The 13012-nt window shown below is 37.2% G+C and overlaps 1 protein-coding gene across 1 annotated transcript in view; it reads left to right on the top strand.

Annotated features, from left to right (window-relative positions):
• Positions 1–13012, top strand: part of igsf9a (immunoglobulin superfamily, member 9a) — a 181162-nt gene that overhangs the window by 127396 nt on the left and 40754 nt on the right. Inside the window, exons 10-11 of the mRNA XM_030150820.1 lie at positions 531–671; positions 11098–11214. Coding sequence (XP_030006680.1) covers positions 531–671; positions 11098–11214 — 258 coding nt within the window. The remainder of the gene's footprint in view (positions 1–530; positions 672–11097; positions 11215–13012) is intronic.

The following is a 13012-nucleotide window of genomic DNA, read 5'->3' as shown; positions in this document are numbered from 1 at the left end:
AGCCGAGATTTCTGTTATAGCTTAATGGGGAAAAAACGACTAGAAATATAACTGCTCTTAATGCAGATTGTTCAGAAAGTAAATCCTGAAGCCCCTCAGAGCGTTTTCAACACATTTGGATTAACCTAAGAAATGATAAGGGGAGTGTTGGAAAAATATCCCAAAAACAGAACATCTCTTTATCTTTAACATGCGTTTCAGATATCATCTCGCACAAGCTGTGGCAACATTAATAAATAACACACTCTGAGAGATGTTTGGAAATAATCTGCCCTGTGGGGACTTAAGTACTTACCCACTGCAGGACTGTGGCAGGCAGATATCACAAATATAATTTCTGTAAATCCTTCAAACACATTTGAGAAGCTCATGTGGCTTTGGAGTGGTTACAGATTCCCTGCCTTTCAGCTCTAAGCTTCATGCACATTTCTTACTTAAACATATTATTATTTTCATTTAATGCGCTTTAAGTCTGCATATGCTGGTTCCATCTTTTCTTTTTACATCTCCCATTACATGTTTCCTTCCAGTATCCAGGATGGACCTCAACAGCGGAAGGCTCGTTGTTAATAGCAACGGTAAATGATGATGCAGCTGGTGTGTACACATGTACTCCATATAACAGTTATGGCAGCATGGGCTCATCAGCGCCGACGAACGTGATTCTTCAGGTAAGTGTTGGCTCGGGGGCTTTCGGGTCGCTCAGTGAAGGAGTCATTAGATTACTGAAAAAAGTATTTGGACCCAGGCATGTAAAGCACAGCGTTCCCGGAGTGTCTTAAAAAGTCTTGAATTTACACATCTGCATTTAATACCTTAAAAAAAGTCTTTAAAAATAATTAAATTTGATGTGATAGGTCTTAAGTTATGTTGCCATTAACTTGTTTGCTGTGTTGTGTTTAAATGTGTCTGGGAAATATCCAAGCTGCAAAGAAAGTAACGTTAATCTACTCAGTTCCAACTTGACAATTTATATTAAAATTAGGAACCAACTTTTGCTAACTTTGCAGCCCCTGACAAGAAATGATTCAGAATGATGGGAATCAAGGCATTGGAGTAAATAAACACATTTTCCTAAATTCTAGGAGTCTTGAATTTTTGCCAGTATGGCTGTGAAATGGGCATTAAATTCTGTTCTAAGTAGTCTTAAAAAGGTCTTAAAAAGTCTTAAATTCTACTTTGTGGAAACCTGTAGGAACCCTGAAAGTAGTGAAAGAATTTTTCAGTAAAAATACCAGCAGCAGAGTCAGAAAATTCTTCATTCTTGATGTACTTCAAGTGTGAACAGTCAAAGTAGGGACATAGTAGTAGTGATAGATTCATGTTACTGTCTACATGTTTAAAGGAGTTCTATGTAGTATTGATATTCCAAACTCTCAGTATCTGGGGAAGTCTGGGCCCAGAACACACTTAGGACCAAAACCACCAGTGAATCAACACTATTTATCCACTGTATTAGTAGTCACTTTTCCTTTGGACATCTGTGCAAAACTTTACCCATATTTACTAAGTCTCGAAAAAACAGATGTACATAATGTCGGTATTTCCATGAAATCACAAATGTGATGATTTGTTTATTATCGTGAGATGACACGAGAATTCATGCCATAAACATGGCGACAAACGTAAATATCGTGTTGATTTACAGATATATTCATTATTATTATATATTACCCCTCTATCCTGTACTAAATTAAAAAACTATTCGCTTTCCTGGTGTGTCCACACATGCTGCGCCATGTTTCCTTTAAAACTCTTCTTTTTTGCTTGTTGTAACGTCCATCAACATCTGTTTTATTTTATTCACATGACTCTAGTTGCAGAAAAAGGTCCTTTCCATTGCAGTTTTGTGTGATATACCATTTGTGCTATGTCTGAAAAACCACCTCTTGCCAGCACATAAACTTTTAATCAAAGTTTTGATTGATTTAATCAAAGTTAATCAGAGTTTTGGCGAAATTGTCATTTTTCCATTAGGTACATTTTTATGCGCAAGTTATACTCACGCAATTTTAGGGTCAATTGAAAAGCGGCTAGTCACTGAATAAAGTATAAAGCTCATTGTCTCCACACATCTGTATTATGGTATCATCAAGTATTCTTCTTCAAACTAAAACTCATAGATTCTTATGTTGACAGTTGCTCAAAAATTTGGCGCCATCTCATAATCTTCAATTGCTGCATCAGCTGATAGTTTACATTATAGCTCTGTTAGCTTAGCTCTGTTTTTAGACTGAAAACAGCCACAGTAAAACCACTAATCACCTCAGTTTTCTGTAGGTTTGTGTTGTCAGTAGCTGAACTAAAGATCTGTTTAGAATCAAAGAAACAAGGTCAGAACTGTCACAGTTTAGTTTGAATCGTGGATCAACAAATGGCAACTTAGCAAAGATAATACCATCCCATCCATCCATCCATCCATCCATCCATCCATCCATCCATCCATCCATTATCTTCCGCTTATCCGGGGCCGGGTCGCGGGGGTAACAGTCTAAGCAGGGATGCCCAGACTTCCCTCTCCCCAGACACCTCTTCCAGCTCTTCTGGGGGGACCCTGAGGCGTTCCCAGGCCAGCCGAGAGACATAGTCTCTCCAAAGTGTCCTGGGTCTTCCCCGAGGTCTCCTCCCAGTGGGACATGCCCGGAACACCTCCCCAGGGAGGCATCCAGGAGGCATCCGAAACAGATGCCCGAGCCACCTCAGCTGGCCCCTCTCGACACGGAGGAGCAGCGGCTCTACTCCGAGCTCCTCCCTGGTGACTGAGCTCCTCACCCTATCCCTAAGGGTGCGCCCAGCCACCCTGCGGAGGAAACTCATTTCGACCGCTTGTATCCGGGATCTTGTCCTTTTGGTCATGACCCAAAGCTCATGACCATAGGTGAGGGTAGGAATGTGGATTGACCGGTAAATCGAGAGCTTCGCCTCTCGGCTCAGCTCCTTCTTTACCACAACCGACCGGTACAGCGACTGCATCACTGCAGACGCTGCACCGATCCGTCTGTCAATCTCACGCTCCATCCTTCCCTCACTCGTGAACAAGACCCCGAGATACTTAAACTCCTCTAATACCATCCCATAATAACTTTATATCTTCATAAGCCTCATAATCAAACTCAACTATATATAAAAAAAAAACCCACTGAGATTTCAGCATCAAACTCCATTTTTTTCATTTAGAGCTGTGTCCAGTGGAGAAAATAATGCCTCTACTTTTATCACTTTTTTCTTGGACTGACAACTGTCTCTTACTGGTTTTCATTATCAACTTGGCTTTGGCTGACAGAGTGACTCCCTCTAGTGGTCACATAGATTCACTGATCCGTCACTGTGTATAAACTCATTTCATATCCCCACAATCTTTGGAAGAACCACAGAGTATTTTATTGGGCGGCTGTGGCTCAGTTGGTAGAGTGGGTTGTCCAGTGACTTCAGATTCCTGGTACATACATTTCTCAGGACCTCACATGGGGCACTAACACCAGTGCCCTTGCGAAAAAGGCACAGCAGCGCCTGTACTTTTTAAGGTCACTGAGAAGGGTCAACCTGTCCCAGGAACTGCTGCTGTCCTTCTATAGATGTTCTGTAGAGAGCATCCTTACCCACGACATCTTTGTGTGGTACAGGAGCATCTCTCAGGCTGACGAGAAGTCTCTGAAAAGAATCAGGAAGTCAGTCCAAAGCATCATTGGAGTCCAGCTGTCCTATCTGTCAGACATCTACAGGGTGTCCCATAAGTCTCCATACATAGGAGACATAATACATTCCATTTATATATGGTTCTAACATGTATTTCTTTATATTTCTTCTTTATAGTTCTTCAGCAGTGGAGGACACGCATTGAAATGTGTTCCCGACAAAATGGCAGTCATATAGAGCATATTATATAAATAAAAATGGTTTATGTCAAGAAACGTTTATTTTTCCTATGTATGGAGACTTATGGGACACCCTGTATAACACCAGGCGTCTGTGCAGGGCCAGAAGCATCACCTCCGACGGTTCACATCCCAGACACAGCCTGTTCTCACTGTTGCCCTCAGGGAAGAGGTACAGATCTGTCCAGGCCCACACCTCCAGATTTAGCAGCACATTTTACCTAAGTGCAATACGAGTACTGAACGCATTACAGTGATAATACCTCAAATAAGGATATATATTTAACGTACAGTATATCCAGGGTCCAGCCAGGGTCAAAGTGCAATATTTATTTATCTCTACTGTTTCTTGGTTGGTTGACATGCTTGTTTTTGTTCTGTATATATATTTACACTTTTTTTTTCTTTTAAACTGTTTTGCACTATGCACCACAAGAGAGTTGCCTCTTTTAATTTCATTGCACATATGTATAATGACAATAAAGGCATTCTGTTCTATTCTATTCTATTCTATTCTATTCTATTCTATTCTATTCTATTCTATTCTATTCTATTCATTAATGTCGGACTCATTGGAAATGCTTTCTAAACTTTTATCTCTGAAAACGTGAAATTATCAAGAGCTAAGAAGAACAGTCGTGATTTCAGCTCTGTGATGATGCATTTTCCAGCAAAGCAAGAAGGACTTTTAAAGAGTTTAACTTAAGAAGGAGGAGGGTTTTATGCATGACTCACACACTGTTTACATGCACATCAGTATTCCACATACTGCTGGTAGTATGACAGCTTGGTGTTTGTGTATGTAAACACCACATGCAGACTTCAGACCTTATCTGGGTTTTGAGAAACCTGGAGGCTCTAGGTGGAGTTCTCTGATTGTATCTGATACTGTTACACGTACACAGCAGAATATAGAAGCGAAGAGGTGAAACTCAGATCCTTCTTTCAGTCCAAAATGGAGGAGCTGTAGTTCTGATAACACACCCTAATGTAGCCATTGAACAAAACTTCTCATCAATATGAGTGGTTTGACAGTAAATGCCATTTAGAGCAAGGGTGTCAAACATGCAGCCTGTGGGCCAAAAGCAGCCTGCCAAAGGGTCCAGTTCAGCCCATGGGATGAATTTACAAAGTGCAAAAATTCCACAGAAGATATTAAACATCAAAGGTGTCAAACTCATTTTATTTCAGGGGCCTCATCCAGACCAATGTCATCTAAAGTGAAATGATAACATAATAACCAATAAATAATGGCATTACACATTTTCTTCTTGGTTTAATATGTAAAAAAAGTTAAATTACAGTATGAAAATATTAATATTCACAATAAAATGTCTTAAGAATACAATACTTAATAATATAATACTTAATAAGTGTCATTTTACCAGTATTCTACTTGTACCTAAACGTTTTGTGCGTTTGTAGATGCACTGTAATCTGTTACTTGTAATGCACTTATGTAAATGATAAACTGAGACATAATATTGTCCAAACTGCTCATATTTTTTTTGAAGAAATTTCAGTTTGTAGATGGTTTTTAATGCTATTCACATTTTCAGAATGTAGGGTTTTTTTCACACTAAAAGTGAAATGTTGTATAAAATTGTTATGTCTATGTTATTATGTTATTATTTGGCCCCTGAACTAAAATGAGTTTGACACCCCTGGTTTAGAGGAAAAAAACAAAACTGATGCTTTTTGAAAACCACTAGTTGAAAAAATAGCTGTGTTGCTGGGCAGTGCTGTTGAATGGAGTGATATATTGAGTTTCAGTTCTTGGCGGTCTCAAGTGCTTTGTATATGTCTTAGCCCAGTTTCTGACAGTTGTGGATTACAGCACAGGAACTAAATGACATAACAGAGATACAAACACAGCACCGGTAATGAAGGAATCTCACTACTGGAGCACCGGAGACACCCAGTTTTGTCTTTTAATACTTTCACACAACGAGCAATGCTACAAGTCAGGTCACAGTGGAAACCGCGACAGAAACGTTACTGTGCGGATTAACAGTAAAATCTGTCACTGAACATACCTACAATGACAATCTGTCATCTATCACGGTTGCAGATATAATAACAATTATGATAAGAAAATCAGTAACAACAGGAGGATGTGTTTATCTGTTGATCTCTTCATTTACTGGTAGTAGATGAATACTAGTAAGACAAATCCACAATGTGATGTCCTTTCATAGAGCTAAGTCTGCTACAAGGTTATAATAGTTTTGGATTTTTCATTATAGTTTAGTTTTATTTAGTTTTGCCTTTTTTTTATTTCTAGTTCAGTTAGTTTTAATTAGTTTTTAGAGCAGGTTTACTAGTTTTTATTAGTTTTCATTTCTTTCTAAATGCTTAGTTTTAGTTTAGTTTTAGTGTTAATTTCAGTTTTGTCATATCTGTCATCTTCTTCGCCGTCATATTCAAATAAATCCCATAAGAGACTCTGCTGTTTTCTCCCAACTTTAGTCTCCATGTTTCCAGGTAGAGTGGGGATGAGAAATCGACTTTAAACGACAAGTGACGAGCAGTGACGGACCGTTAAATATCATACGGTGCTGCTAGCTAAAATTGTTAGAGTGAAATAAATCGATTTCATATCAATCCGACATTGCCAAAGACGAAAACGAAGGGAATTTTATCCATAATTTTTATATGTTTTGGTTAGTTTTGTAGGCACACAATACAGTTTCAGTTACTTATCATTTTTTTCTTTTAATTATAGTTTTTATTTATTTCAGTTAATGAAAATGTTTTTCAGTTCTAGTTTTCGTCATTTCATTAACGATAATACCCTTGGTCTGCTATAAACCAAGTGGCCTCATGTATTTATTATTATTATTATTAAACTTTATTTAACCCATAAAGACACAAATATCCACTGGCAACCAAAATCATTTACTGATATAAAATGTTAAATAACTGTTGATCCACTAATTCAATCAATACATCTGAATCATTGATGTAAAATGGAGTTTGTCATCTTTTCATGGTCATCAGATATGACCCATTTTGACGTTCAGAGGCTCCGTAGTGAACATGGAAACACCATCATCTTCTACAACATGAAGTCACCAGTAAAACCCATGGAGTTTGATAAATGACAGCTGTTGGAGATGCTTATTTTATGTTTAGTAAATAATATATTTTACAGGAAAAGATACTTTTTCTCCAGTTTTCTCTGTTTTTGACACAATAACCCTCAACTTTAATCTGAGCTTGAATGAACATCTACATGATAAGTAAATTAAGTATAAAATTGCAGATTTTCACTACACTACAGAGCATAATATTAAAATAAATGGTGATAAATCACTTAAGAAAGGTTGAAAATTGAGAAAAAATCATTTGGAAACTGCCACAAAAGTAGTTCTGGGTCTTTTCGGGTTAACCAGGAAAAAATGACTCGTTACAAAAAGTTACAGAATATGAAAATTTCAGCCACAATCCACATTTAAAAACGTATAAATCACCATATTAAAATATGCATATAGAACACCACCTATTATTTAAAAAGTACAGAAATTATACAGCAATGTTCTTTAAAAGCATCTGGAAGCAGAACTTGACTTAATCAGCTTGAAAACCATTTGCATCCACATTTATCCTTTTCATTTCATTTCCTGTTCATTTTAAATTACTTAAAGTGTATTTAAAGGTTATGTTCCAGGCAGTGGGAGCAGGACACTTAACAGCTTTCTTTTTCCATTTCCGTTCTGACTTTTGCAACACATAAAGATAAAAGGTTCTGAGACCGGAAACTATAATGATTGAGTTTCTATCATCACAGTAACTTTAAAGTTTATAAGCAGCGACTGAAATATCAGATTCAATTAACAAATGATGTTATATCATTAATGAGTAACTGGGATACTAGTGTTTATCATGTGTGAGAAATATGAGTATCTGGATTTCTCTGTATTGGGTGTAATATGATTGAAACCAGTATAATCCTCATAACTGGGATGTGAGTATGCCTGTAAACAGTCATACAGGAAACACTTCGTACTTCACCTCTGGAAATCCCATGGCAGTGTTTCCTGTGGAACTGATCTCTTGGTGTGGCAGTGCGCACAGGTTGGTCGGTTTCTGTCTTGCATTTTTATGGAAAGAAAATAACTACATTGCAATAGCATTTAATAATTTAATAATAATATTTAATAATGTAAATAGTATTAATTATTGAGTTATGATACACTCAATGACATAGTCATCTGCAGCATCTCTGGCAACATTTCAGATAGTTTGTCCAAGTAGAGTTACCATCGCGCATGCGCAAATGGGCAGTTGATCCAGAAGTGACAGGCAACAAAACCAACCCGTAAAGATGGAAGATGCTACCACTGCAACCACTATTTCATGTTGTAAAACCTTAAAATTTTAAATTCAAGACTTTAATATGCAGGGGTGACACAGTGGTGCAGTGGATAGTACTCGTGCCTCACAGCAAGAAGGTCCCGGGTTTGATTCCAACACCGGTCGATGGGGGTGGGACCTTTCTGTGCGGCGTTTGCATGTTCTCCCCGTGTCTGCGTGGGTTTTCTCCAGGTTCCTCCCACCATCCAAAGACATGAACTGATAGGTTAATCAGTAAATCTAAATTGCCCATAGGTGAGAAAGTGACAGTGATTGTCTCTATACGTATGTCAGCCCTGTGATCAGCTGGAGACATGTCCAGGGTGTACCCCGCCTTCACCCATAAGTAGCTGGGATAGGCTCCAGTGACCCCTGTGATCCTAGAGAGTATAAAGCGGGTTCAGAAAATGAATGAATGAATGACTTTAATATGCATAGCCTAATGTGTAGACCTATTATTGATTTTTTTGTATCAAATTTATGGTGAAAAAATTTTGCTTTGGCGCACCTCCGTGGCAAAACTTTCCCAGCACAAACACTGCATGGTCGAGAAGGGGAAGAAAAACCTAATCTAGAACAAGAAGTAAATGTGATGGAGTAAAGTACAACATTCTCTAAAATATCGTGGACCACATCTTTGGAATAATCTACATCCTGAACTTCAATCAACATCTTCTTTATCATTATTTAAAAAGTATCTGAAAAGGACTCTAATTTACAAAAAAAAATTATTGTTTCATATCATTTGATTGTAATTTTTTATTATTATTTTAATTATGTAGTATTTTTATTCTTTTTTTTCTTTTGTGTGTTGTTTATTTCTGGAGAGGAATGCATATAAGCCTTTTTGGCTTCTATCCTCCCCTGCAAACTGGTGTTACTTGTATGATTGTTTCTTTTTTTTTATTTTTCTTGTGGTTTGTGATGTGCAAATAAATAAATACAAAAAAAATACAAATTAATTCGCCCCCTGAGAATCAGCGCAGTAGAAAAACACTATATGGACAAAAGTATGTGGACATGTTGAATTAAGGTATTTCTTTTCTAACAGGGGTCTGGGATACAAAACAATAATGACAAATGTCATAATATAGCTTTATATTATGATAAATACCATTGCATTGGCTAGTTATGTTTATATTGTTACATTTGCTTCCAAAATGCCTCAGAGATGGCTTTTACTTAATTTCTCTCAACACAGATTTTTTTTTTTTAATCTGTGACTGTGATTTTAAATGTTCTACCTCTAAATTTCTAAAATATTGTTTATGCTCTGACTGTAAATAATAATTTTCTACCACGACTAACCATCTACTTTCTTCACATCTCACTTAGGAAGAAAAATCTCCCATTAAACTTGAAGGAAATATTGATGTTTGTAGCTGAAATCAGCATGAACAGGACATCTTACAGCTGTAGCCATGATGTGTCCCAATACTTTTGTCCATATAGTTTAGGGATGTCAAACTCATTTTAGTTCAGGGGCTACATTCTTCCCAGTATGATTTCAAGTAGGCTGGACCAGTAAAATAACTGTGAAAAAAGTAAAATTATATTATGATAACATTTACATCTACAAAGTTTCCTTAACCTCCTAAGACCCACTGTCTATATTTGTGGACAAGAGTTTCACAACGTTATACAAAAAAAAAAAAAGAAAAGAAAAGAAAACTGTCCACCACAAAGGTCATTCCATAAAAAATTTTAAAACTGCATCTGAAAAAACTGTTGCATCATGATGTTTCCAATATATGCACTTATTTAATAAAAAAAAAACAAAAAACAAACTTGTACTTTGCTGACATTTCCTGGGTCTAAGGAGGTTAAAGATCTGAATAATGAACAACTTGAAATGTCTTAAGAGAAACAACATTCTGCCTCATTTTATCAGTTTATCATTTACACATGTGCTTTACAACTTGTATTACAGATACACAAAACATTTAATAACACACAGAATATTGGTAAAATTGCATTTTCTTCTTTTTAAGCTTTTCAGGTTGTTCATATTTGTTCAGGTTATTCACATTTTTTGTAAAAGTACAGTTTGGTAATGTCAACATTTTCATGTAATTTAACTTTTTTTACACCAAAACAAAAAGAAAATTTGCAGTTGTCATTATTTATTAGTTATTATGATAATATTTTACTGGTCTGACCCACTTCAGATCTAATTGGACTTTATGTGTCTGTATGTGGACCCTGAATTAAAAGGATTTTGACATCATTGATTGTTAATATCTTCAGTGTAATTTTTGCATTTCACAAAATCATCCCACAGGCCGGACTGGACCCTTTGGTGGGCTGGATTTGGCCCCTGGGCTGCATGTTTGACACCTATAAACATCAACATTTCCTTAAAGTTTAATGAGAGATGAGAAAATGTTAGTAAAGAAACACCTGAATTCAACATGTCCAAATACTTTTGACCATACAGTGTATAATATAACAGAAAATGGAAAGTTTGTCAGAGTTGAGGTTCTTGTGTATTACTGGAGTGACCTCAGACATGACCAGGCACAAAAACAACATCTCAACCTGTCTTTGTAGTTCTGTTTAACTGCCTCTCAACACCACTGTGTGTGTATTTTAATCACCCACAACAGCAGCTGTCATACAGAATTAAAACTTTAACAGAAAAAGCATATTAATGACCTTTTCTTTCTGACGTTTGAGCCCTCTGGCATTAATCGAAGTCAACTCCTGCTAGCCACAATGACGGCTCTACTGGGGACGTAATTGCGTGGTTAATCCTTTTGTTGTTACGATAATCTTGTCCAAAGCAGCAGTAATCCAGTCTTAAAATCCATTGTTGGCATTGCTGAAACCTCCTTGATTCTGCTATTCTCGCTTTGGTAATTTGCAGGACCCCCCATCATTCAGTGTCACTCCAGAGGCGCAGTATAAACAGGAGGTCGGCAGGACGCTGCTCATCCCCTGTCGAGGAAACCACGACCTGACGGTCAAAGTGACCTGGAGCAAGGTAAGAGCACAGCAGCAGTATTTAGAGATTTGATGTTTTTGCTTCACTTTTGCATATTTATAAGAACTTAATTTGTGCAGGATCTTTCTTACAGACCAGTACAATAAAAGTAGCTTTTGATTGGTGGATGTGAGGGGTTTATCCTGCCTTCACATGCTGTGGGAATTGTGATAAATAGCTACAAACTTGAGAATTGGACATAAACACCTCCTCACGTCATATTTTCAACTGTAGAACTGGGGAAAAAAATCTGATCCACGAGCTACTGATTAGACTTACAGATTCATGATGCTTAGGCTATGACTGGGGTTTTACAGATTTGATGAAAAATTGGTCACGAAAGTCTCCCGCAGCTTTAAGGACATAAGGTTTTTTGTTTAGATTTCCACCCATCAGCCAGACCGGTAAAATGACTCAGAGCATGAAAGCTAAGCGCTGCCTTGATTAAAAAGAATCAGAAATATAGAATAGTTTCAGTCGTCTTTGAAGGTCCTAATAAAATGTTCAGAGTATGTAGGAAAAATGTAATGTCTATCAGTGTTTTCACAAAACCTGCAATCGTCAAAAGAGATTTCATTCCTTAACACATCAAGCAGTTTGTCTCTTTTGTCAAGGGAAGTTAATTTCATGTAATGCATAGTTTATGTAGTGGTTTTAGTGTTAAGGTCATGGAAAAAATGAAGACATTCTCCACCTCCATGAATGCTTCAATGAGGTTGTTTACATCCACACTAATACTCAGATCATTATCCAATTTCTAGAGTTATCAGATTATTCAAGTGATCATATAAACACCATAATCTGATCTGTTTTATCAGATAACAGCAGTAATCTGATTATGAAAAATCAGATTAACACACCTAAATTTCTTCCTAATACTCTGATATCTTCCTGCATGTATACAGGTTAATCTGATTTATTCTGTTCTTTTACATCTGTGCATGTGTAAAAACAATGAAAAACCTAAGTATCACAGTCAAATATGAACGGAGGACAATAATAAGAAGTTTGATTCTACCATCACTATGTACAGAAGAAATCTAATAATGGACTGAATCATTAATTATCACATTTTTAAAGTGTTTGTAAATGTGTCAGATCTAATTATTACAATTATCTGATTACTCCCAGTATCGTGTAAAATTTACGGCCACAAGTAGGAGACATCTCTGGTCTCTTTGACGGTCTTCCCCAGTTGTACTCGGGGAGTTGAATTTATGTCTCTGTACTCCCATCTATGTAGTGGAGCTTTGTCGAGTAACGGTCACACAGAGCCAAAGATAAACTCTGAGATCGAGCAGAATTCAAGCATAAAGTATTTACTCATACACATAATAAACATTTAGGCTACATTCAGACTGCAGCCAAATGTGGTCCAAATCAGATTTTTTGCTGCTATTTGACCTGTATCTGACCTGTTTGAACAGCACAAATCCGATTTTTTTAAATCCGACCCAGGCCACTTTCATATGTGGTCCTAAATCCAATACATACCAGATATTTTGCAATGCGACGTCAGTCTGAACGGCCAGGTCGCATTTCTCCAACCTTTACGTCATTGAAATGCCAGTACAGACCAACTGCAACAGGCTTGCGAACAGATATAGGAGATGAGTGTCTTGTCGTGAGAGTGTTACGGAGAGGTGGTCACAGATATATTTAAACGTTCTTCTTGTCATTCGATAATTATGAATGAAGTCTGTGTTAGTGAAGCCGCTAACATCACTATCCCACCACTCCTGACTCCGCATCCAAATACTCCGTTGTACAGACGTAGCAGCCATTGCACCACAAAAGG

The sequence above is a fragment of the Sphaeramia orbicularis genome, chromosome 12, assembly GCF_902148855.1.
Source record: "Sphaeramia orbicularis chromosome 12, fSphaOr1.1, whole genome shotgun sequence".
Classification (NCBI taxonomy): Eukaryota; Metazoa; Chordata; class Actinopteri; order Kurtiformes; family Apogonidae; genus Sphaeramia; species Sphaeramia orbicularis.
Note: the sequence above shows the minus strand (reverse complement) of the source record. Positions and strands in the feature narration are given on the sequence as shown.